This window comes from Enhydra lutris, unplaced genomic scaffold (assembly GCF_002288905.1).
Source record: "Enhydra lutris kenyoni isolate GAN:26980312 unplaced genomic scaffold, ASM228890v2 scaffoldscaffold24, whole genome shotgun sequence".
Classification (NCBI taxonomy): domain Eukaryota; kingdom Metazoa; phylum Chordata; class Mammalia; order Carnivora; family Mustelidae; genus Enhydra; species Enhydra lutris.
The window spans coordinates 8,558,931-8,585,625 of record NW_019154108.1 but is presented as its reverse complement, the minus strand read 5'-3'; the positions used below and the strand labels follow the sequence as shown (position 1 = coordinate 8,585,625).

Here is a 26,695-nt window from a genome sequence, read left to right as displayed (position 1 = left end):
TACAAACATCACTCCTATAAAGTCTTTGATCCCTAATGACACTAAGAAAATCTGAATTAGGGGCGCCTGGGTGGCTCAGTGGGTTAGGCCTCTGCCTTCAGCTCAGGTCATGATCTCAGGGTCCTGGGATGGAGCTCCGCATTGGGTTCTCTGCTCAGCGGGGAGCCTGCTTCCCCCTCTCTCTCTGCCTGCCTCTCTGCCTCCTTATGATCTCTCTCTCTGTCAAATAAATAAATAAAATCTTAAAAAAAAAAAGAAAATCTGAATTAACCAAATAAGGTAACAGTAATAGTAACCATGACATGATTAATAAAGAAAAAAACGGGCTTTTAAGGCAGTCAGTTGTGACTGAATTTAATACCTGGTTCTGCCACTAACCAGCTGTGTGGACTTTGGGCTAACTCAACCTCTTTCCACCTTGATTTCTCCAGGTGTAAAAGAGGGATATTCATAACGTTGCTGTGAGTTTAAAATGATTTGATATATGTAAATAGCTTAGACCACTAAATGGAAGCTTTTGTGATTAAAATAATTAGTATTTTCTTTTACGTGGTCCGATAAATCACATTCAGCAGCCCACACCACTACCTTAATGTGTAAAAAGCGTGAATCAGGAATTTACTGGATTAAAATTAGGGATGTGGGCAAGAGTGCACTGGAGCCACCCAAAAGTTTCTGCTGGCCTTGGGTGAGAACGATGCCTATGTCAAGCTCAGGGAGTTGGTTCAGGTAACTATGGGAATCAAGGGGGAAACTTACTGCTTCACGGTAAAAACAAACGCAAACTATTTCATTTCTGCTCAAGGACCACAGCACCATCCATCTTCTTCCTCTGCGTCCTGGCTGGGGCTGAACCGAGGTGTTAGGAAACGCACCTGGCCAGCTCCCGCCCACTAGGCCCTGGGACCCAGGGGCTAGGGCACAGAGGTTCGGCGCAACTCACCCCGGAGACTCCGTTGATACTGCCCCAGAATCTCCTCCAGGGTAGAGTTCTCCGGGGACTTCGCCATGCACAGACCTGGGACCAAGAGATGGGAGTCACGTGGGGAAGTGTCCAGTGTCGCCCCTCGGGGAACAGGAGGCCTTGGCGCCGAAGAAGCGCCCGCCTGCTTCCTGCCGCTGCTGTCATTGGGGAGCATGGAACCCCGGACAGAGCTCGCGGGGGGCCCTTCCCACCCAGTGGCCCTTATGGTGGACGTCGGGACTTGTAGTCCGCAGCCCGTGGGTCTGCAGTCACGAGGCTCCTAAATGGTCCCTCCAACTATACTACAATTCCCAGAGGATATCGCGCCACAAGCTTTGGCGGTTTGGCGGCCAGATCCGGTTGCCAAGAGACTGCTTGGAGGCTCCGCCCCTTTTCTGTAGCTCAGGCTGGCTTAGTCCTGCCTTTATCCCATCCTGCTGTTTGGACCACCCGACCGACAGAAAGAGCTCCCTGAAGGCCTTGATTCTTCTAAGTCTGCTTGGTCCTTGAGTCTTCTCAAGGACACAAATAACAAGCTCGTCGTCTTTCAGCCGCGACCATTTGCCAAAACAGCCAAATAAATTCTCAAGAAAAAGAAGCTTTAAATCTCCCAATCAGCCTGGATTTTGAAGGCATCCGACACTACAAATCCTAGCATGCCCAGCAGCGAGACTTCCACTTGGAGTTGGCGCACTGCCCTCTGGGAACTGTAGTCCTTTTTAGTTGCAGTCCCGGCTAACGCCAGCGTCCTCTTTATTGTTCAAGCTGGTCTTTGGAGCACGCCTGCGCAATAGGCCGCTGGAGAAGCCTTTGGGTGAGACCCTCCGCACAGTCCCTTTTCATTGTCTGCGTTTGGCGCCTGCGCAGTAAGAGATCGTTGGGACTGGGCCGGCTGAAGGGATAGGGCCGGGTTCCTCGCCCTTTCCTCAGGCGCCTGCGCACTGGGCGGCCGCTCTTTGCCGTTACCGCTATGTGCGGGGCGTGTGTGGAATAACGTTATTGCCCAGCGGAGCTCAGGGCCGGGAGATCGACCGGAACGGCAGCGACGACGACGACAGAGGCGACGACGACGACGGGGTGGGGGGAGGACGGCGTGCGAGAGACTCACGGGACGCGACGCGCCCCGCCTCCCCCGTCCGGTCCCTCTCTCAGCGGTGAGGGGTAAGTGATGCGCTCAGCTGCTCGGGTTAGGCGCTGCCGCCGCCGCTGCTGCCACTGCTTCCCTACATCCTCCCGGGTTTGCAGCGGCGGCTCGGGGCGCGGCCGGGGTTGCCTGGGCCCGGCTGCGAAGGGGGCGCTTTCACGCGGCGCCCCCCCCCCCCAACCCGGGGCTCCCGCCCCTCCCCTCCCCCACCCTGCCCCCAGCCCCACCCGCAGTCCCTCCGGGCCCTTGGCCGCCTCCTCTTCCCGAGAATGTCTTGAACCATTTTCAGCCCTCTCTCGGCTTTGTGCAGCCCTCCCCCTGCGCCGGAGCTGCTCGCTACGGGTGCGGGCGGAGCATTGGAGCGAATGGCTGCGCTGCAGCTGGGGAAGGGATTTTTCCCCGACCGGAGCAGCTAACAGTGCGGGGCCTTCCGGTGAGGTTGGTTTAGGGGATGTGGGGCGGCTTGGGGGGGGAGGTCAGGCCAGGCGCCCTCTGGACGCGGTTGGAGGGCGTGGAAGACGTGGTGTCACGCACCCTGCCAGGCGACTGCACCCGCGCTGGCTCCGGCTCCGTAGTAAACCCGGGGGAGGAGAGAGTGGCTTCCTCTCGGCTTCATTGTCCTAAGATTCAAATGTGGGGTTTTGGTGTGCTTCCCTTCGTTTTATGCCTGACACAGGGCGGGAAGACGTGGGATTTGTGTTCTAAGTTATGGAACCCCGGGGGGGGGGGTTAGAGGGGGCGGGAAGGGTGGTGTTTAGTAGGGCTTCAGGGATTTATTTGAAGAATGTAAGCCCCGGAAGACAGGGACGGTGCCTGTCCAAGCATTGCCAAGGTGATAAACACATTACTAGATGGCTCTGAAGACTGGACTTAGAAAGGACTCGACGCCGAGGCTGTTGTGTAGCAAGGAAATGAACCAGCAGAATTGTTTTTTCATTGGGTGGGTAACGCGTTCATGTTCCTAAGGGAATAGACTAGGCTCTATCTTTTCGGTTTTGTTTTTTTGAGCAGTCAAAACAAAAAGCGAGCCCGGTACATTTCTGTTTCTGATTTTGTTTATTCATGCTTTCCTTCTCTTAATGAAAATTCACTCATTTGGGAGAAATGTGGTGGGGCAGATGATCGTTGATTCAAAAACGCATCTTTTAAAATGATTTCATCTTAAGCTTTCAATGCTTACAACCGTTTGCTGGCGTTAAGACAAGCGGAAGAAAGAATGAAGCAGGATGGGGAGGAGCAGGTGGAGGGATAATGGGGGAGGAGAGTTACATTGTGAATACTGTATCTAGATCTTCACTGATACAACCCCAGCTGGATATGTTTCAAAAATTTAGTAATTCAGTTGCAAGGTACAAATAATTTTCTATTTTTCTACCATTACTTTTAAAAAAGTAAAACCAGTGCTGTTTTTCATCCTTCCTAACTTTGTGGATATCACAGGATTTTGGTGTTTTAAAAACTCAAGAATCTAAGTGCACTTGACATAGAGGAAGACACTGAAACGTGGAAAGTTAACTGAATTGTCTGTCCAAGCGTCACTGCTGCTGAAAGGCAGAGCCAGATAAAACCAAGATCTGTTCCTCCAGTGGGCTCTTTTGGTTTGGTCCCTTAGTCCCCCTAGCCTGTGAAAATTTGTGGAAAGCTTCTCCACATGCTCCTTGAGTTGTCCTTAACAATCAAGTTCATTGATACCCCTAGTTATATTAACCTAGTCCTTTTCCTTGTGATGCAAAGATAATTCTACTGAAGTGGATCTTTGTTATTATAAATTAACTTACAATATAAGTAAAGATGCTCTAACGTGGGCTTTTCACACCTGACTTAACCAAAAGGCTGAGAAGCGATAACATGGGCTTTTCATAAGAAAAAAAAAACTTTTGGAAGTTTTTCCCTACTACTTATTGGTAACCATATTTTAATGTTATGTCATGATATTCAGTAGTATTTTATGGCATGATGAACTCTGTAAGCTCTGTTAAAAGTAAAATTGCCATGTAACAAGAACGTGTGAAATTCATTTTTCTTCAATTAGTGAATTACATTATTCTCAAATTAACTTTTGAGGAAAAAAAATCTAACTTTTTATCAAAATTTGTTTTTTCATTTAGTTGCTTTTGACAAAGTGCTTTTTTTGCTTTATAATCTTACCCTTTAATTCTACTTTGCATTTTAGTAGACTTTTTAGAAAGAATTTATTAATATGCCCTTTTAAATTTTAGCTTACTTAAAAATAATCTAACTAAATTCAGCATGTGGAGTTATATTAAAAGAAACTTTAAATGTATTTTATTGGTAAATTTCATTGTTCTCAATTACTTTGGAAATAACCATCTGCATGTTTTCTATCTTAGCCTTAGAATAATGACATTTATGCTATAAAGTTATATATTATACTCACTAATGCAAATATTAAAGTGTTTTTAAAAATTCTATGCTTAGTGATTTGTTTTCTTTCAAGTGTCAGTTTTTTTCAGTTATAAAACACTGAAGTTTTATTGTTGCATCTGATAGTAATCAGAATACTGCCTATGTTTAAACTTGTTAACATTTTTTATTCAACAGAATTATACTCCCATAAAATAATTTTTAGTATTTGAATTTGTAACGATCGATTTTGTTCTCTGTCGTGAACACTGGGGTTTTAAGCAGTGTCCTGTTCGAACAACTAACAGACAGCAATGTACTGAATTGCCAACGAAAACACCTGTACAGTTGCAAATTATTACGGAAGTGTAACAAAAAACAATTAGATACCATCTGAAAAATCCTTGGTGGGTAGATAATATGGAGGAAAATGTTGAGTGTTGCTATGTTTCAGTAAGAAATGAATTTCTTCTGATGGGGAGAAACTCACACCATCCTTATTTCATAAACTTACGTTAATAATCAAGATTTCCAATAATCAAATACCCTTGGTGAAATGGGATTTAATTTATTTACTTAAATTTTTTGAGGGACTGAGCTAGCCAGTATGGGCAATACAAAAGAGTAAGACATCTGTCTGGTAGTAGAATTGATTAAACTAGACAGATAGTCTGGTCTAGGTAAATGGTTATGCAAGAGTATATCTATGTTCTCCTTTTTTTGGCCAAAATGAATGACATGGCCAATATATACTGAAGGTAAAGCCCTCTTTTATGTCAAACAAAGGTAGAAAGGAAATGAACAAAAGCAAGGTTAAAGAAAACCTTAAAAAATTACTTACCTACAAATAGGGATTGTACAGAACATGAGAGTGGAAAAGAAAAGTATGCATTGCTTAGGTTTAAGAAACAATATGAGACATAGCAGAGAATGTCATTATTTGATTATATCAATAAGCAATAAGTAATATAGAATATTACCCTTTGGAACATGATATTTATTGAATAAATGACTAATATCTACATGTCTTCAAACCTACTATGTTTCAGGCAGTGCGTATGCCTGTGTGTGTGTGTGTGTGTGTGTGTGTGTGTAATTCATGCAATAGTCTTGTATATAAGGTATAAATTTACACATTTAAATTTGAGAATATTTGAAGCCTAGAGTTAGTGAATAATTTTGTCTGTCATGCATTACTAAGTGGTAGACCCTATAACTGAACCTTTGTCTTTTTGACAAAAGCCCAAATTCTTTCCACTCATCCTTTTTGGTAAATTAAGAAAGCAAACTATACTCTTTTCTGATTCACAAAACTTTAGAATTAGAGGAGACCTTAGAGTTATCTGGTGCAGTGTACCTTCTACTACTGCTCATATCCCTGAGGTCTGAGTCCAATTTCTCCAAGAACAACACTTTCATGAACAAAGAGGCATAGGATGTCTCATTTAGCTTCTGGAAAGTACAATAGGAAGATCATAATTAAATCGAGCTGGTGTCTGCTTTACTATGTAACTTCTCCCCATTGGTTATAGTTCTGTCATAAGAGGAAGATTACAATACAATACAATACAATAAGGTATTTCTTGGCCAGGTTTTTGCTTTTCTAAATTAAATACAATAACCTTACAACTTCATATGATACTGTTTCCTTTACCTTTCTCATCAGTTGTCACCTAGATTTAGTTTTGTCAGTTCTGTTCTTTTTGTTCTGGTCTAGTTTTTATATTTAATTCTGTAATTATGATCTGAATGCAGTGTAGTGAAATTATCCCTTTCCTTAATTCAAGCTGTACACTTGTGTTTACAGTCTAAAATTGTGTTAACTCTTTAATAACAGTAATATCTTTGCTAGTTCTAAGAAAAGAAAAATGAGAGAAAAATGTTGTATGGCTTTTCAAGTTATTGTTATGCAATTCAAGGGATTTGAGTTTCTATATTTCTTCTTTTCTAATGTTAAAATGACCTCTCTTTTTGAAATGATAATTCTTAATGAACAATAAAAAGTTGGCAGTTATGTTGGTTTTCATTTTGTTTTTTTGAAAAATTGGAAACCACCAATGTAGTCAACATAAGCCAGTGTCTTTTTTATTTTAAGATTTTTCCCATTCTGTATGTATACATAGATGATTTTTTGAAAGTGTTAAACTTTAACCCTTTCAGATACCGTCTCCTTTGATGTAGCTATGGTTAAAACTTGCTGAGATCTTCCATGAGTCTGTCATCCAAGGGATTAGTTTCCCTTCCTGGCTTTTAGACGCTTACAAATTTAACAAGCCAGCCCTCTTATGTCTTCCTCCTGGCTGTGTACTGGATATAGCCGAGTACAGAGCCATGCAGATTTATAAATAGAGTAAATGTAACATAAATAAAATATGCTTGAGAAAAGAGGTGACACAAAGATAATGAAAACCATTTGAATATTTTTTGTTTGCTTTTAACCAAGGAGAAGACCATTATTTTCTCCAGTATGGAAGAAGTTGGTCAAAGCTTACAGCCTGTTGCATAATAATGGATAATTAAACAAAAATGAGTCAAGGAAGCATAGGCACGATGAAGAAAATGTGGAGTAAGTGGACAGACTGTGATGGGGAGACTGCTATTTTTCATTTGTTTCTAAGTAGTCCCTCAAACAGAATGTTCAAATGGTTCAAAAAAATCAAGCAATTTTAAAAACAAATTATACGAAAACCCCTCCTACTCCTCACATTGTTGCTGAGTTAGCACGTTCCCTAATCCAATAGGTAACTTTTTATTATTTCTTCTGTATCATTCCAGTGAGTTTTTTTTTTTTTCAAAGTTAAGCAAATATATATTCTTAGCCTGCTGCCCGTCTTGTATACGAAAGATAACCTCTTAAGACAACATACTGCACCTTGAGAGTTACCATTTTAGGAGCAGTTAGGGAATACTGTCTTGTGAGGAGGTGACATTTAGCTGAGACTTGTCTTAGGTGAGGAAGTAAGCCATGTAGGTGTGTGGTTGGACTGTGCGGTGGTCCTGAGACAGGAATGGAATGAGTGAATTTGGAGAGTAAAGAGAGCACTGGCTGGAGGTGAATGAGCAAGAGAGAGAAATAAGAGGAGGAGATGAGATTGGATCGAGATTGTAGGGTTTTTAACTTAACATGTTTGGGGAGTTAATTGGAGGGGTTTGATTGGGGGACTGACAAAATAATTGTACTGTATTTTTAAAGTATAGTCCGGACTGTTTTGTGGAGAACAGACTGGACAGGAAAAGGGGAACAGGGAGGTGAGTTAAGAGACCATTGGAGTGATCTATACTAAGTTGTTAATGGTTTTGACTACAGTGATAAAGGCAGAGATAAAGTTACAAGGTCTGGTTTTTTAAAAATCCAGAGTTTTGGATATGTTAAGTTTGAAATGTCTGCTAAACATCCGAGTGGAGCTATCAAGTAGGCATGGAATATACAAGTATAGAATTCAGCAAAGTTCAGGTCTGAAGATATTTAATCTTAAGTATCACCAGTAGAACATATTTAAAGCCATAGGACTGGAAGACATCCCTTAGTTTGAGAGTTGGTTACTTAGGTGGAGAAGAGGTCCAAGAGTTGAGACCTGATCGTCTTCAGCAGTGAAAGCTTAGCAAGGGAAAAGGAGCGAGCCAGAAGGACTGAAAAGAAGTGGTCAGTGAGATAAGAGTGTGCTGTCCCAGAAGCCAAGTAAAGAGTATTTTTAGAGATAACTGATGTTGAGTCAAACTACACCGCCTCTGATTACCTGAACGCGCCTTATAAACTGGATGTGAACATTTCGCTAGAAGTCCCTTTCTCCCAGTTTTTTGATGGGGATGTTCACAGTTGTTATCCCCCAGAAACTATTAAATCTGAAGCCCTGAACAAAGTTTGATTTGTAGCCAGGCCCCTGCTGTTTCTCGGGTGGACGTGGCTGCCACTGCTGCCGCGGACTGGACAGGAGAGAACTGCTCTTCAGTGAGAAGAATTTGCTGTCAGGGATTGATTCACTACTTCTATCATCTTAAACGCATCATTTCATTTCAGAAGTCCAGTTTCTTCATCTGAAAAGTAAATCTAGCGATATTCCATTTACCTCAGAGGTTTATTTGGAAAGACAAATGATGTAAAAGACAGATGTAAAAGACAGATGGAAGGTATGGTTGCCCTAACCCATCAACCCAGATGTGGGGCCACTAGCTTGTGTCATGTTTGAAGAAATGTTTTGTTTGGGGTGATGAATAGAAATATTTTTTCAGTCTCACACTGTGGGGATAGTTTTCTTCTCCTTCTGCATTTCATCCCCATAAGGCAGTTTTGCACATTATTTTAGTGTTCTTGGGAGTGGAAAAAAAGACATGATGTGGAAAAGAGGTTTTAAGATAATAACTTTCTCCAATCCTAAACTCATCCTTTAATTCCAGGCACAGTGTCTAAATGAGACCAAAAAGTAAAGTTTTCCTTTTTTAACTGGCTTTTTTTCCCCTGGAAGGTATTTTACCAGATAAGGATTTTCACATCTTATGTAGAATAGTAAAGTACAAATTCAAAGCATAGGGTATGTTAGGGGACTTGAACTCAAGGCAGTCAGCTAGAAACTGATTTGAGGAAACAGAGGACAGGGAAAATGAGCATACTTGATACAGAGGTAAAATATAAAATATTTATTTTGGTGAAAAAGGAACATTGCAAATAGAGGACTTTGAGCAGTAATTCCTAAGCACTAAAGATGTTTTTGAGGCAATAGGTCTATATTATAGGATATAACTTCAAAATCTCTATCTTAAGGACTCCGTGTATTATCATTTGCTCAGTTGCTCAATAAACACTTCTCATTGGATAAACAATGTATTGCACCTTATTTTTTATGCTTTTGTTCATATTACAAAACTAATTCTTGTCTATTGCAGAATACTTAGAAAATACCATTATGTGAGGAAGAATGCTTTCTTGTAGTCCCACTAGCCCATGATGCCACTGTTACATATTCTTGTCTATTTTGGTTTAATCTGGTAACATATTATCATGAGATTAAACTTTCTCACTAGTTTTTCTTGAGGGTATAGGAATCCATGTTATCAAACTTATAATTTACTTAAAATTTATGGAAATTAAGGGTATTTTAAAAATTGTAAACAACTGTGAATTTCTGTGCAAATTTTTTTCTTTGCCAGTATTTTAAGGGTTTTTTTTAATATTTATTTATTTGAGGGGGGAGAGAAGAGCAAATGAGAAAGAACACAAATGCGGGGGAGGGGCAGAGGAAGTGGAATTAGTAGGTTCCTGTCTCATTCCAGGAACCAGAGATCATGACCTGAGCCCAAGGCAGATGCTTAACCAGCTGAGCCACCCAGGCACCCCTCTTTGCCAGTATTTTAAGAAATTAACTGTATCAAGGAATATTTAGACTTCTAAAGCTGTTTCCTCAGGGCACCTTCCCCTCAAGTCATGATCTCAGAGTCCTGGGATCAAGCCCTGCATCCAGCATCAGGCTCTCTGCTCAGTGGTGGATCCTTCTTCCGCCCCTCTCTCTGTAAGATTTCTCTCTGTCAAATAAATAAATAAAATCTTAAAAAGAAATAAAATAAACCCGTTTCCAATTTTCTGATGAAACCTGCCCCCCTGCCCTGGTCTTTCCAATATATAGTTCCATCATTGGTATATGACATGGTTGTTGCTTCAACCCTACACCAATGCCAGGTATTACATATCTTTTTAAAAATTTTGCCAACGTGATAACCTGAAAACCTTATTTAGATTTCTCTTATCAGTAATATATCTGAAGGGTTTTTTAAAAATACATTTATTGGCAAAAAAAAAAATGTTTATTGCCCATTGTATTTCTAATCTGAATTGCTTGTGTGTGCCCTTCGTTAATTTTTTCTGAAGGAATGTTCATTATTGTATTTACTTGTAGCAATTCCTTTGTTATGTATGTTGTAAAATTTTTTTCCCAGATTGTCATTTTCCTTTTTAAATTTGTTTTTACCAATCAAAGACATCAAAGATTTTTAACTTGTGTATAGCCCAATTTCTCTTTTCCTTTTCCTTTGTGAAGTAATACCACTACACAAAGTTTCATTAAATACATACCTGTATTTATTATCATAGAATTTGTGATGTGAATATATGCAAATGTGTTAATTTTTCTAAAATATGTTAAGGCCTATATATATAGCCTTCTTGATATATACATACATACATACATACATATATATGTATTCCCTTGCCATGTTTCAGATCATAAAAAAATTAATAAATTGGGCTGCATCTCAATCCAAACCCCAAAAGGACTTGTTCAAATAACACTGACAAAATAATTCTAAAACGCATCTGGAAAAAAATAACCATACAAGGAGAACTAAGTAATTTCTGTTAAAACCAGTGTAGGGTAGGGAGAACAGTCTGTCCATTTATAAATGGATATTATAAACCTATGTTATGAAACATGGTAGTAATATAATAGTACAGAAACAGGTAGATGGAATAAAAGATCCAGAAATAAGCCTAAGCATATGAACAGAACATTTCAAATTGTATCAGATAATGAAAGAGTTATGCACCTGGGTGACTTAGTCCTTTAAAGCATCTGACTCCTTTTTTTTTTTTTTTTTTAAGGATTTTATTTATTTATTTATTTAGAGAGAGCATAAGCAGGGGGAGTGGCAGGCAAAGGGAGAAGTAGGCTCCCCACTGAGCAAGGAGCCCAACATGGGACAGAATCCCAGAACCCTGGGATCATTACCTGAGCGGAAGGCAGATGCTTAACCTACTGAGACACCCAGGCATCCCAAGTGTCCAACTCTCAATCTTGGGTCAGATCTTGATCTCGGGGTTATGAGCTCAAACCCCGTGTAAGCTCCATGCTGGGCATGAGCAGCCTACTTCAAAAAAAGAGTGGGTTGTGAGGGGGACACACCTGAGTGGCTCATTTGGTTAAGTGGCAGCTCTTTCTGGCAAAAGTCATGATCTTGGGGTCCTGGGATTGAGCTCCACATCTGGCTCCACGCTCACCTAGGAGTCTGCTTCAGGATTCTCTCTCTTCCTCTGTCCCCTCCCCGTTCTTTCTCTCCCTCTCTCTCAAATAAATTCTTAATTTAAAAAAAACAAAAAGGGGCGCCTGGGTGGCTCAGTGGGTTAAGCCGCTGCCTTCGGCTTGGGTCATGATCTCAGGGTCCTGGGATAGAGCCCCGCATCGGGCTCTCTGCTCAGCAGGGAGCCTGCTTCCTCCTCTCTCTCTGCCTGCTTATGATCTCTCTGTCAAATAAATAAATAAATAAATCTTAAAAAAACAAAAAACAGAGTAGTTGAAAGGTAAGGAAGTAGAATCAGCAAAAACAGACCACTTTTTAAAGCCTGGCCCTACTCTCTGCTCAGCAGGAAGCCTGCTTCCCTTCCTCTCTCTCTGCCTGCCTCTCTGCCTACTTGTGATCTCTCTCTGTCAAATAAGTAAATAAAATCTTTAAAAAAAAAAAAACAAAACAAAACAAAAATAAAGCCTGGCCCTAATAGGAAGGAGAGAAAGCTCTTTTAAATGAGCCGTATGCTATCTGTACTTAATTTTCTTAAGGTCTAAAATTTTTCGTGCTTTCTAATAATTAATTTTAAAGCATATTTTATAAAATTCTATTGTGAAACAAAATTGCAAGTGCAAAAACTTAAATTTAAAACATTAAGTTCTTATACAAGAATACATTAACCCCTTTTGGGGAAAGTCATTAATTTTAGGACATGGCATTCTGAAAAGCTAAGACATCTTCGGATTCTAGTAGGCATTCATATTTTTATATTCCAGCTTTGCTGCATGTATAGGTAGCTCCACTTGTGAGAGCTGGATTAGAATCTTTCTTAACAAGAAATAGCATTTCTTAAAAATAGTAAAACAACTTGCCAAAGTGAATTGCTCTCTAAGGGTATCATGTTCAAAATCCAAAAGTTAACGTTGGCCTTGGAAATTCAGATTTACTAATATGGGTACTGAGTTCTGTCCCAAAGTTACTTTCTGCTTCGCTGATTTGAGTTTTTCTTTGATAGGTATGTATACCTTAGGACTAAAAAATAAGTTTACTATTTGACAAAATTCAAACATAATAATCAAAATCACTTCTTAAAAATGTATAAGAATTTGGGTAAACCTGTGTGGATCCAGTATAAGTGAAGTAGCAAAGTAAATTTTTATCAAATATATATCAGTGTCAAAAATAAGGATAGAAATAGGGCTAATATCCAGAGTAGGGAAGAATAACTAAGAAATTTATAAATCTGAGTTCCTAGGCACTTCCTGGGAACAAAAATTATTTACTACTTTTTATATTTTGAGTATTTTTATTTGATCATGTGAAAATGTCTGATCCAAGTCCTCAGAAAATGAATATGAAATTAATATATGTCGGGGCGCCTGGGTGGCTCAGTGGGTTAAAGCCTCTGCCTTCGGCTCGGGTCATGATCCCAGGGTCCTGGGATCGAGCCCCGCATTGGGCTCTCTGCTTGGCGGGAAGCCTGCTTCCTCCTCTCTCTCTCTCTCTCTCTCTCTCTCTCTTTCTCTTTCTCTGCCTGCCTCTTTAACTACTTGTGATCTCTGTCTGTCAAATAAATAAATAAAATCTTAAAAAAAAAAAATCTAAAAAAAAAAGAAATATATGTCTGTGAAATGCAGGATTGTCATATCTTTCATAGGATTCTCAGATAGCTAATGGATATTAAACTAGTTCAGACAAAAAAATGTAACCATAGAAATAGCATTAGGATTCATTAAATTAATTAATTTAATATTTATTTTTACTTAATTTTATTTTTCCTTTTGCTAGTGTTCACCCCATAGTAATTGGTCTTTAGTAGTGTGACATGATTTTATCTGTTTAGTGCAGTTAGGAAACCACTTTTCTATCAAAAGTTGCAAAACTGCAGGGAAAAAAAAGGGGGTCACAGGAAGGCAGGTACCAAATTGTTTTCTTTTGAAACATTTGTATAAGCCTACATTTCTTACAAACTAAAACCCATATATCATTTCATTTAATAAATACTGTCATCAGATATCTGCTCCAGAAAAACCAGATGGCTTATTTTCTGTCACAGATGAGTTTTGAGGGTGTTTCCTGATCTTAGGATAAACACACACACACACACATACACACACTTTGTCAACGAGGTGTAAATAAAAGAGTACTTTGCACAAGGAGTTAGATCTCCATGGTAGTTTGCCGCGATACCAGTATGCCATTGAACAAGTCTTTAATCTTACATTTCATTTTGCTCATTTGTAAAAATAAAAGGCTTAAACTATATTATTTTTCTAAGGTTACTCCCAACTTTTAAAGCAATATTGCGTGTGTAGAAAATTCAGAATTCTTCAGTTTTGTGCTTATGGCCCTTTCTTTAGTCACAAAGAAAAGAGAAGATTAGGAGGGCATTTGTGGTATGCAGTGGTACACAGATACGGAAAAAGGGGAAGAGGGTAGGAGTGAAGAGAGAGAAAGCATTTGGAAGGTGAACTTTTTTTTTTTTTTGGCATATCCTGATATTTGACTCAGAGTATTACCTCCTACTAATAATTGTTCTAAATATACCAATAAGCTTTTAATCTATTGTAGCTGTTGCTTTCCTCTAATATGGAGAAACTCTTCTCCAAATGAAATAAATGTCAATAGGGCATTTCTCTTTAGCTGTGTCTAGAGATTCCCTCCCTTAAAAGAATTGCATTCTCAGAAATATTCACGCTGTAAAATATTTCCAGCAAATTATTACATACCTAATGGCATGTACCCTGGTATTAATGAACCTAATCACTTTAAGCGTCTGTAGTCTAATTAATTATAATATAAAAAGAATAGACTTACAGTAATAGTTGAAATGATGGTTGCAGATTTTCAGCCAAAAGGTAGCCTTGCTTGCTTACATAACTTACTAATTTAGATAAATGCTGTATAGCTTTATAAATGAAAACAGAAAGCTCTTTATGCTGTTGTGATCAGATCAAAAATTTTCTTTCCAACATAAATTATTTTTTAGCAGGCAGTTTTGTGTGTTCATATTCCATACTTTGAAAGCATATAAAGCCATTCTAAATTAATGTAAATAATCATGTGATTCCTCTTTGTGTCGAGCTGAGCAAACTAGAGTGGCCACTAGCAATGTATGAAATTTAAATTTAAATTAATTAAAATTAAATAAAAAGTTTTCTCAGATGCACTTGCTGTTCGTATTTCAAACGCTCAGTAGTTCACATGTGGCTATGGCTTATATGTCGGACTGCGTAGATATAAAACCTGTCCATAATCACAGTTTTACTGCAAGCCCTGTTGGAGAGTTATCTGTAGGCATTATAATTTACATGAAGGTGAAAAGAAATATTGCATAATTTAGGCTAGTAACAAGTTAGGCAGTAAATAAGCCGATTTTTGATATTTATAAAATATGTCTTTGCTTTAAACGTGCTCTAAGATTCTTCAGTGATTCTTTAGTTTGAAGTTTGATTTTGGTTTTCATGCGTTGTGCTGATACTGTGGTTGAATGAATTTATATGCACCTCCCAAACAGTTAGTGTATGATTAGTGAAAGGAGGAAGGCATTACTCATGAGTAGGAGCCATCGTTCAGGGGCACATCAGGCAGTGATACGCTGAAATACATTATAGAGCAATGACAGAAGCAAGAGAAATTGTTGAACTAGGAAAGGTGAATCCAAAACGTTCAGCTTTAATGTCCTTACAGACCCTTAGCTCATACTGCCTTTTTCCCACTGTCAGCCCCTCCTTTAGGGTCTGTTTTCAGTCCTTTGAGACAGCTTTATGCACCTTTTCCTGACAGTGATGCGAGACCTGACAGAGTTTTTTAGATCATTGCTCAGTGAGCATAGAGATAGTTAACTTTTCTTTCAGATAATAGGTTTCTGATTCATGCTGGACCCTATTTACTAAATTTGCCTCATTCTTCTAGATGAGTCAGCTGATTTTTTTGTCTGACTTTAACATAACCTGATTCTTACTTGTCTGTGGACTTCACAGGGAGGCAGTCCTGGAGCCTGCTGGTGGTCAGGCAGGAAGGTGAGAGATTAAACATAGACTGAGTCTTGCATGAACCTTCAGTGTTTATGACTCAAAAAGGTAGTGTCAGAAAATATGTTACCAGATAAAAATACATTTCTTTTCAGTCATATTCAAATTCTTAAACCAAATCCGAGTTTGTAGGAACTGGCATCACTAGCGACGTTTCAGCTATACTTGAGAAGAGTACGGAGGAGACCGTGGTTGCAGGAGCAGCCCAGAACTTACTGTGTGAAAGCCCGGTTTTGAATCCGGGGGGCTCCTGTTTCCTACTGGTAGACTTGTGACCTTGGGGAAGTCATTTAACTTCAGCTTTCTTGAAGGGAAAAAATGATTCTCATGTGCTTGTTTTGGGAGTTAAATGAAGACAGAGAGTGTAAGCACTCAGCACAGTTACTGGCACAAAGGAGGTACTTGATAAATGTTTGAATCTAAGTCTTTTTTTTTTTTTTTTTTTTAGATTTTATTTATCTATTTGACACACGCAGAGAGGGAGGCAGGGAGAAGTGAGAGCCCAACCCAGGGCTCAATCCCAGGACCCTGAGATCATGACTTGAGGCAAACACAGACACTTACCCAGCTGAGCCACCCAGGCGCCCCTGAATCTAAGTCTTAATTGATTTCTTGTAAAACATTAGTTGTGTTTTAACAAAGTTGTGCAGTTCTACAAGAGAAAGCAAGTCAGACTTTACATTTTTCATAAACTGGCAGAGAAAACTTGGCAGGAACTTTTAATGCCTAGATAATTTTATGGAAATCTATAACTTGTTTGCTCAAGCATTTTCTTTAAGCACTTCATAAAATGATTTTTATGAAGAAATGATGTCTTATTAAATCACTGGTTTTTCCTATCCAAGCTAAATCTTCTTTTGAAAATGTGTAATAAACTCAGATATAGAAAATATGGCTATTGATATTGGAATGTCATCTTCATTTATTTTTTTGTGAAAAAAATTTTCACACTTTAATAATGCCATTTTAGGTGAAAACTGTAAATTACATTTTTTCAATATTTTTTTTCAATATTTGCTTTGCTTCTTAAAAACAATTAATAATGTATGTGGCAGGTAATAAAGGTAAAATTGGAAGCACTCATTTCAAAATAATCAGGAGTATATGAAAACAAAAATTTTCCTAGTACCAAGTTTGTTCACGTGATCATGGAGGAGGCATCTTTTTAAGTATCCAAAAAAAAAAAAGCACAGCTGTGGATTTATTGTTTCGGATTAACCATACATTTCAGGTGGAGGGGTTGGGGCTTTGGGTGGCTCAGTGGGTTAAGCCGCTGCCTTCGGCTCAGGTCATGATCTCAGGGTCCCGGGATCGAGTCCCGCATCGGGCTCTCTGCTCAGCAGGGAGCCTGCTCCCCTCCCCGCCGCCTGCTTCTCTGCCTGTTTGTGATCTCTCTCTCTCAAATAAATAAATAAAATCTTTAAAAAAAAAAAAAAAAGAAAGTTTTTCCCAAGAGTTTATTTTTCATTATCTGCCCCAGGTCAAGTTAATTATACAGCAGAGCTGAAATTTTTAGTATGTTTTAAATGTATGTCACTTTCTCAGGTTTCCCCAGAACACCCAGCGGCCTAAACACCAACACCCTAAAACTGTTACATTATGCTGTTCTCTTTGTCTTTTTATGTTCCTGCCTTCCCATTGTCACTAAAGTTGTCTTAGTTCGTTTACTTAGCTTTGTCTTTTTTTGCTTCTGTGGGATAAAGAACTTGATCTGCACTCTCTCCCTCTTACCTATAGTGCTTAGTACTTAAATACCTGTGAATAAAAAAAGAGTAATTCATCTTGGAGTACTCTATAAAATGGGGTCCTCATGTATAATTGGTGCATAATTTTTATGTTCATTTTTGTAGTTAAAATCAATTTTGTGAGCCTATGTATATGAAAGAAGCTCTTAGAATGATGTATGTTACACGGCCAGTAAATGCTACCTATTATTAATAAAAGATCACAGATAATTATGTCTATTTGCTTTTATAACATACGATCAATCATATCTATACCTTATTTGATCCTGGGTCTTTAGTTGAAATGCAACCCTAATTTTTTTTTTTTTTTTTTTTTTCCAAAAGACAGAGGCTTTAATGTTAAGGATATTTTCCACAGGGATTTTAGTAGGGGGGAAATGTGAAATAGAATTTTGAAGTGAGACATTTGTTTAAAATTTCTCAGTTATCTTGGTATAAAGGGATAAAAAGATATGGTATTTATAGCAGCTTGACTTCTAATTGCTAAAACTTGGAAGCAACCAAGATGTCCTTCAGCAAATGGTTGGATACATGAACTGTGGTAGATCCAGACAATGGAATTCAGCACTAAAAAGACACAAGCTATGAAGTCAAGAAAAGACATGGAGGAACCTGGAATGCATATTAGTAAGGGAAAGAAGCCGGTCTGAAAAGGCTGCATACAAACCATGGGATTGCAATGATTCGGTATTCTGGAAAAGGTAAAACTGGTGACAGTAAAAAGTTGAGGGGTTGCAGGGGAGCGATGAGTACGCAGAGCACAGGGTTTTTAGGGCAGTGGAAATGCTCTGTGGTGTCATAGCGGTGGACACATGTCATCATACATTCGTCTGGGTCCATAGAAGGTGCAACACCAAGAGTGAGCCATGATGTAGACTGTGTACTCGGGATGGTCACGCTGGGTCGGTGCACAGTTCTCCGCTGTAGAAAATACCTCGCCGTGGTGGAGGATGTTGACACTGAGGGAGGCTGTGCCTATTGAGGGGATGTGGTATTGGGAAATCTCTGTACCTTCTCCCTGAATCTTCCTGTGAACCTTAAACTGCTTTGAACAAATAAAATCTTAATTACAAATTTTTTTTTCAAAGGCGTGGTACAAGTTTTAAAAGCGTGTATGGCGGTTGTTCAGTTCACTTTAATGAATAAGCTATACTGTCGGCTAATTGTTTTTCAAGTTTTTATTTAAATTCCAGTTAGTGCACAAACTGTAGTAATTAGTTTCAGGAGTAGAATTTAGTGATCCATCACTTACCTACAACACCCAGTGCTCATCACAAGTGCCCTCCTCAATCCCCGTCACCTGTCTAACCCCCCCCTCCTCCCTCCAGTAACTCAGTTTGCTCTCTGTGGTTAAGAATCTGTTTCCTGGTTTGCCTCTCCCCCACCCCACATCTGTTTTGTTTCTTAAATTCCACTTATGAGTAAAATCATACGGTATTTGTCTTTCTCTGACTTATTTCATTTAACACAATATTCTCTAGCTCCATTCATGTCACTGCAAATGGCAGGATTTCATTCTTTTGATGGCTGAGTTAATATTCCATTGTGTGTGTGTGTGTGTATGTGTATATATGTGTGTGTGTCTATTTTTATATATACACACATCTTCTTTATCCATTCATCAGTCAGTGACCACTTGGGCTGCTTCCATAATTTGGCTGTTGTTGAGAATGCTGCTATAAACACTGAGGTCCACGTATCCCTTCAAATCAGTAGTTTTGTATACTTTGGGTAGTTTTACTGCTGGTTTAAACAGCAGTTTCAGGAAGTGAAATTTATTACTTTTTCCCTTTAAGTTTTCATTTATTTTGTTATGAAGATCACATTTTCTTTCTCCTACTACTGATTCATTCAGGAAACAGAGCCGGGTAGGTACTGGACCAAGCCCATGGAGACCATCTCCACCCTTTCATGCCAACTGGTACCAGAAGACAAGTTGTCACTTGGATTCATCAGGAGATAATACTGTATTAAAGAGAATTGCATACGTAGAGAAAAGCGTTTTCAGCTGTGTAGATTCATAGTCCTAAAGCTACAGCCGTTAATTCTTACTCTGCCATGGCAGGGCTTGTGGGGTAGGGGGAGGTTCGTTCTCTGTAAAGCCATCTGGTGGTGAATCAGCCGGCTGATTGCCAGAAGCACAAGGTTATACTGCCCTTAACATGTATTTTAGCTCAAGGAATTGCATACACCTGAGGATCATTTATAGACTAGTTTTCCTCAAACCTAATAATCGGAGTTGAATTGGTCTTTGCTGTTGGTTATGTTACGCCTTACTTCATAGTTCGGTTTAATGTTAGTACATGTCGAATATTCTAGTGCCTGTCTCACAGCATTCTAGTAATTAATATCACTTGGATTCTTGCCATCAGTCCACAATTTTAATTATAAGTGACTGGAAGTAACATTTTTTTAGTGTAAATAAACAAAACCAGTAAAATATATGGAAGGTTGAAACTTAGAAGTGTAGTTGAAGCTCCATGCCCTGCTGAACATCTGCAGTTTTTGTTTTGTTTTTTAATTTAAACCTTAAATTTTTAGTATGTTCAGTTCTGAAGTGAGCTAGGATCTAACAGGAAAGTCCATTTTTAAAGCCAATTATAGCTGTCGGGAACGTGGAAACTGGACTGTGATTCCGGGTCAGTGTTTACTTCCCTCTGACCTTCAAAGGTCAGAGCTTTAAGCTTTAGTCAGGGAGCTGTTGAAAACTATGTGACAAAGAGATGAAGAATATGGGAGAGACAACTGAAGGCGGGGGTGAAAAGGGCTTTAACTGTAGCAAAGGTTCAATGATTAATTTCACCTTCTGTCCCTGGAGATTTCCAGATTATCCACTTCAACAAGATTTGCCGCAGGTCCGGGACTACTCATTCATTCGTTAGAAATAGCTAGTCATGGGGCACCTGGGTGGCTCAGTGGGTTAAGCCTCTGCCTTCGGCTCGGGTCGTGATCTCAGGGTCCTGGGATCGAGACCCACATGGGGCTCTCTGCTCAGCGGGGAGCCTGCTTCCCCCCTCTCTCTCTGCCTGCCTCTCTGCCTACTTGTGATCTCTCTCTCTCTGTCAAATAAATAAATTTAAAAAAATATTAAAAAAAAAGAAATAGCTAGTCAGTCACTAGGGGTGAAACACTGCATTAGGCTCTGGGCATGCAGAGAGAAAGATCGCTGTGGTCAGCTCTGCACTGACTTGGAGGGATCCTACCCCAGTGTCCCCATCCCAGGCTGGGGTAATGACAGCCTCCTGTTTGTTCCGGTATCACTTCAGGCTTATCTCTGTCCTCGCATCCACTGACCAACATCGCCCAAGGACTAAGTTCCTTGTGGAAAGTTTTATTGTTTGTTTTGTCTGTGCGCCCTGTCTGCCCAGAGCGCCCAGATTTGGTAGGTTTCTCACATTGATTGTAAGAACTGGGAGTAAGAGGATAAGTTTTTCTTACTTTCAGATAGGTCACCAGCTAGACTCATTATCATTAATGCTATAAACTTAGAATTTAAATTACACCATGAGAGATGTTTGAAAAAGTATTGTTGGGCTACGGAGAAAAGATTGGCTTACTCTGCCATGAGAATAAGATTTACAGAAAGGCATCGTTTTGTACATTGTCATGCTCTGAGATTTCTTAAATGCTAAAATTAAGCACGGAAGATAGAGACTAATATAATTTTGTATCAAGTCTAGTGTATATTTCTGAGGCTGTAGGCTTTGGAATTTAAGTGGTTACACTGTTAGAAAGTCAGTGAGGATTGCTGGTATGAGAAACAGGAGTTTTGAGTTGCGTTTCAGTTTTATTGTTAGTCATTTTAAATGAAGCAGAGAAAATTGTATATTTTTCATTAATAGACAGGCTTTTGGATTTGTAATTCTTAAGTGAAATTTCCTGGAATTTTTACTCTTTGTAATTAAAGGTCTTATCTGTTTCTCATACCCAGAAGATACTCACATATTTAGGGTTTTTTTATTTTTCATAATTATGTATAAAACTCTTAGGACTCTGAATCTGTTTGGTTTTTAAATCTAAACCTAAGCCATACCTATGTTAATTATATGTTTCATGATTGATGGGTCAACATACAGCATATGGTCTAATCCCTGAAACATTACTATTAAGTTTTTGGGGTAATCTTGTGGGTGTTTGTTTGTTTGTTTGTTTGTTTTTCAATTTATCATTGTGTAAATTCTTGTTTTATACTAGATAGTAAATTGTAATACTCTAGGGGCACCTGCGTGGCTCAGTGGGTTAAAGCCTCTGCCTTCTGCTCAGGTCATGATCCCGGAGTCCTGGGATCGAGCCCCGCATCGGGCTCTCTGCTCGGTGGGGAGTCTACTTCCCCCCCCCCCTCTCTCTGCCTGCCTCTCTGCCTACTTGTGATCTCTGTCAAATAAATAAATAAAATCTTAAAAAATATATACTAATACTCTGGTAATATCACATTCCCTTCTTTGAATTCAAAGAACCCCAGGATTTTTATTTAATTTGATCTTTAACTTGGAAGGGTGATACTTTCATAATAACATTCTGCCTATAGAGTTCTTCTGCTTACCAACTAAAAATCTAAAACATTAACTCACTAAAGCCTCCAGAGTAACAAAATTTATGTTCCAAAGCCTCCTCCTTTATTCACAGGAGCTCTTATTTATATTCTATTTGTTTGAGCATAGTTGCAATATACTTATATTATTTTTAAGGCTTTGCAAGAAGGAATAGATCCAGTACAGTGAAAAAGGACGACTGATAGGAAGGGAGAAAACAGAAAAAACAAATAATGTGAGTACAGAGTCTGAGAAATGAGAATTAATATAGTATTAGGACAGATACATGCGTATTAATAAATATTGAGAAACTCACTATTTTGCAGGATGGTTTGATAACCTGGTAATTGTAATAATCATGACCCACTAAATATAATGTTCAATTTTAAGTTGTGAGAGGTAGATAAATGTGAAATTTAAAATGCTTTGGGAGTACTTGGGTGGCTCAGTCAGTTAAGCATATGACTCTTGATTTCAGCTCAAGTCCTCTATCTCAGAGTTGTTGGTTCAAGCCCCACAGTGGCCTCCACACCCAGAGGAGCCTACTTAAGAAAATAAATGAAATAAAAATAACATGAAATAAAATATTTTCATCCAAAATGGTAAAACTAAAAACTAGTATTAATCCTTTAAGGCAAGGGTGGCAAACTTTTCCTGTAAAGGGCTAAAAAGTAAATATTTTAGGCTCTGTAGGCCATATGATCTCTGTCAATCTCCGCTTGGCTGTTTCAGTGCAAATGTCTGTGTTCTCCTAAAACTTATTCAAAAGGGCACCTGGGCGGCTCAGTCAGTGAAGCAGCCAACTCTTGATTTAGGCTCAGGTCATGACCTCAGGGCTCGGGTCAGGCTCCACCCTCAGCCTGGCACCTGCTTGAGTTTCTTTCCTTCTCCCCACCAACCCTTTGCATGCACATGTGCGAGCTTGCTCATGCTCAATAATTTTTTGAAAGATTTTTTTTTTAAGATTTTATTTATTTGACAGAGATAGGAACAGTGAGAGACGGAACACAAGCACGGGGAGTGGGAGAGGGAGAAGCAGACTTCCCGCTGAACAGGGAGCCCGATGTAGGGCTCAATGTCAGGACCCTGAGACCACGACCTGAGCCAAAGGCAGATACTCAACAACTGAGCCACACAGGTGCCCCAATTTTTTTTTTAAATCTTAAAAAAAGGACTTTATCCACAAAATTAACAGGAGGCCAGAGTTAGCCAATCCTTGCCTTAAGGGAAAACTTGAATGTCCGAAACAACTTGTTCTAAGACAGACAGAAGAAATATAAAACTAAGCAAAATAAAGATTCACTATGTCTCTAATTTAAAAACAGAGCAATCAAGGCAGAGAGAGTGCTTGAGTGGCTTCTTAAAATTACATTTACATTTTAAAATTACATTTAAAAAAATTCTGGTAAAATAGACACAATGTAAAATTGACCATTTTTAGGTGTACAGTTCAGTGACATTAATTGCATTCACAATGTGTAACTGATACTGCTACTTCAAGAACTTTTTATTGTTCTAAACAGAAACTAAGTACTTGTTAAATACTAACCCGCTCTCTGCCCAGCCTCTTGTAACCTCCATTCTCCTTTCTGTCTGTATGAATTTGCCTATTTTAGGTACCTTATGAAAGTAGATCATACAATATTTGCCCTTTTGTGTCTGGCTTATCTCACTTGCCATAATGTGACAGAGTTCATCCATGTTATGTGTTAGAATTTCATTTCTTTTAATAATGTAATAATATGTCATTGAATGTGCAAGTAATATTTTGTTTGCTCATCTGCCAATGGACACTTGGGCTTTTTCCACTTTTTAGCTGTTGAGAACAATGCTGCAGTGAACACTGGTGTACAGGTATGCCAGAAGTACTCCATACCATTCCATTCTTTGAGTATATACCTACCTGGGAGTGGAACTGCTGGATGACATGAAAATTCTGTTTTCTTTTTTTATTTTAATGAGAGAGAGGGCCCAGGGGAGGAGCAAAGTGAGAGGAACAAGCAGACTCCACCCTGAGTGGGGAGACAGATGGGGGCTCCATCCCATGACCCTGAGATAACAACCTGAGCTGAAACCAAGTCAGATGCGTAACTGACTGAGCGCCCCAGGTGCTCCTCTGGCTTTTTAAGATACAGCAGCTGCACTTCGTTACATCTCCACTAGCAATGCACAAGTGTTCCAGTTTCTCCACATCCTCATCAACATCTGTTTTCATTGTTTGATAATAGATCACCTATATCTAATGGGTGTGAAATGGTATATGTTATTGTGGTTTTGATTTGTATTTTTCTATGATTAATACTCTGGACATTAGTCCCTTATCAGAAAAATGATTCTCAAATATTTTCTTCCTTTCCTTTCACTGTTTTGGTAGTGCCCATTGATGCGCAAAAATTTTATATTTTTATAAAGTTCGATTTATTTTTTTTTCCTCTTGTTCCCTGTGCTTTGATGTCATCTGTAAGAAACAATTGTCAAATAAAAGAGTCATGCAAATGCCCTCTTTTTATCTTGTTAGAATTTTATATAGTTTTAGCTCTTATGTTTAAGTCTTTGATCCATTTTGAGTTAACTTTTGCATGGTAAGAGGTAAGTCTGGTAAGAGGCCAATTTCATTCTTTTACAAGTGAATATCCAGTTTTCCCATGACTATTTGTTAAAAAGACTCTTTTCCCCCAAGAAGTGGTATTGGCACCCTTGTTGAAAATCAGAGTCTATATATGTGACAGTTTATTTCTGGGCTCTCTGTTGTGTTTCATTGATGTATATATCTGTCTTAATGGCATTGTTTTAATTAAAATTGCTTTGTAGGAAGTTCTGAAATCAGGAAGCATTGTGAGCATTTCAACTTTGCTTTTCTTTTTCCTAGTTGTTTGGCTCTTCACGGTCCCTTGAGATTCCATATGAATTTTAGAACGGATTTCTCTATTTCTTTAACAGTCCTCTTGGGATTTTGATAAGGATTGCATCAGATCTGTAGCTTGCGTTGGGTAGTCTTGTCATCTTAACAACGTTGCATCTTCAAGTTCTTGATGACACAGCGTCTTTTCATGTATTTCGGTCTTCTAAAATTTCTTTCAGCAATGTTACATTTTTCAGTATACAAGTCCTGAGCCATCTTGGTTATACTTAATCCTAACTTTTTGTTATTATTGATGCTGTTATAAGTGGACTTTAAAAAAATTTCCTTCTCCGATTGTTCATTTGTAATAAGTAGATAAGCGATTTTTGACTGGATTTTATATCCTGCAATTCTTCTGATTCCTGTCTTGCTGTAAATAGTTGTTGGGCCTTTTTTTTTTTTCCTTTTTTTACTTCTTCCATTCCAATTTTGATACCTTTAATTTCTCTTCTTACCTAATTGCTATAGCTAGGATTTCCAGTACCATATAGAATAAAAATGATGGAAGCAGGCATTCTTGTCTTGTTCCTGATTTTAGGGATGCAGGTTTCAGTCTGTCATTATTGAGTCTGATGTTAGCCATGGGATTTTCATATTTGAACTTCATCATGTTCTCTTTTATTCCTAGTTTATACATGCTTTTTTTTTTTAAATCAGAAAAAGGTTTTGAATTTTGTCAAATGCTTTTTTTGTGCACCAATTGAGATGATCATGTGGTGTTTTTTCCTTCTTTCTTTTTTGTTCATTTCTTCATTCTTTATTCATTTTCATTTTCTTCATTTTTTTCTTCATTCATTAATATGGCCTATCACATTGATTTTCCTACCTTGAACCATCCTTTTATTCCAGGAATAAGTTCCACATAGCTGTTGTATATATTCCTTTCAATGTGATACTGAATTCAGTTTGCTAGTATTTTGTTAAAGATTGTTGCATCAATATAAGATAATGGTCTGTGGGTTTTTTTTTTTTTTTTTTTTGTAGTTTTTATGTCTATGCTATAAGGTAATGATTTCATAGAATGAATTAGGATATCTTACCTTCTTTTCAAGTTTTTGGAAGATTTTGACAAAGATTGGTGTTAATTCCTTTTAAAATGTTAGATACAATTCAACAGGGAAGACATCTGTTCCTTGATTGTTCTTTCATGGAATGTTTTGATTAGATTCGGTCTCCTTACTATAAATCTATTCCATTTTTCTGTATCTTCATGATTTAACTTGGTTTGGTTATGGGTTTCTAAGAATTTTTCAATTTCATTTAGGTTATGTACTTTTTTTTAGCTTACACTAGTATATAAAATTCTCTTAAAATCCTTTTTTATTTCTCTAAAATCAGTAATGTCACCATTTTTTGTGGTGATTTTAGTGATTTGAGTCTTCAATTAGTCAGTCTAGCTAACGACTTTTCATTTGTTGCTCTTTCAAAGAATCAACTTTTGTTTTTTATTTTTTATTTTTTATGCTCTTATTTTATCTTTATTCTTTATTTCTTTTTTAATATAAACATTCATAGCTACAAATTTCCCTCTGAACACTGCTTTTGCTCTGTCCTGTTAGTTTTGGTATGTTGTATTCTTGTCTTCTCATCTCTCAATGTACTTTTTTATTCTCTTATGATTGCTTCTTTTACCCATTGTTTGTGTTGAGTATGTTAAGTTCCACCTTTTGAGAATATTCCTATTTTCGTTCTGTTAGTGATTTCTAATTTCCTTCCATGCTGATTGGAAAAGTGTTTTGCACTTTTTGCTCTTTTACGATTTATTGTTTTGTTTCAGGCCTAACATAATGTGCTACTCTTGAGAATGTGCTTTGTGCACTTGAAAAAGAATGTCATTCTACTGTAGTTGAATTGAGCATTTTATGTATGTCTGTTCAGTATATTGGTTATAGTGTTGTCAAGTCCTCTATTTATTTATTGATATTCTGTCTAGTTCTTGTTTCATGTTGTTGAAAGTATGGTATTGAAGTTTCATACTATTGCTAAACTATTTTTTTAAATTCCATTCATTTTTGTTTTA

At 38.4% G+C, this 26,695-nt stretch overlaps 2 protein-coding genes across 11 annotated transcripts in view; one reads left to right on the top strand and one right to left on the bottom strand.

Moving 5' to 3' along the window:
- LOC111150884 (serologically defined colon cancer antigen 8) overlaps positions 1 to 1,188 on the bottom strand; it is a 259,368-nt gene extending 258,180 nt beyond the window's left edge. The window contains exon 1 of the mRNA XM_022508562.1: positions 944 to 1,188. Coding sequence (XP_022364270.1) covers positions 944 to 1,139 — 196 coding nt within the window. The 5' untranslated portion in view covers positions 1,140 to 1,188. The remainder of the gene's footprint in view (positions 1 to 943) is intronic.
- Positions 1,189 to 1,212: 24 nt separating this feature from the next.
- Positions 1,213 to 26,695, top strand: part of LOC111150882 (centrosomal protein 170) — a 121,501-nt gene continuing 96,018 nt past the window's right edge. For 6 of the 10 annotated variants that reach the window (XM_022508561.1, XM_022508557.1, XM_022508556.1 and 3 more), the window contains exon 1: positions 1,213 to 2,125. The gene's annotated coding sequence lies outside the window, so the exon portion shown is untranslated. Of the gene's footprint in view, positions 2,126 to 2,347; positions 2,547 to 3,028; positions 3,049 to 26,695 lie in introns of those variants that run through there. The other 4 variants (XM_022508559.1, XM_022508560.1, XM_022508553.1 and 1 more) reach the window with 4 other exon arrangements.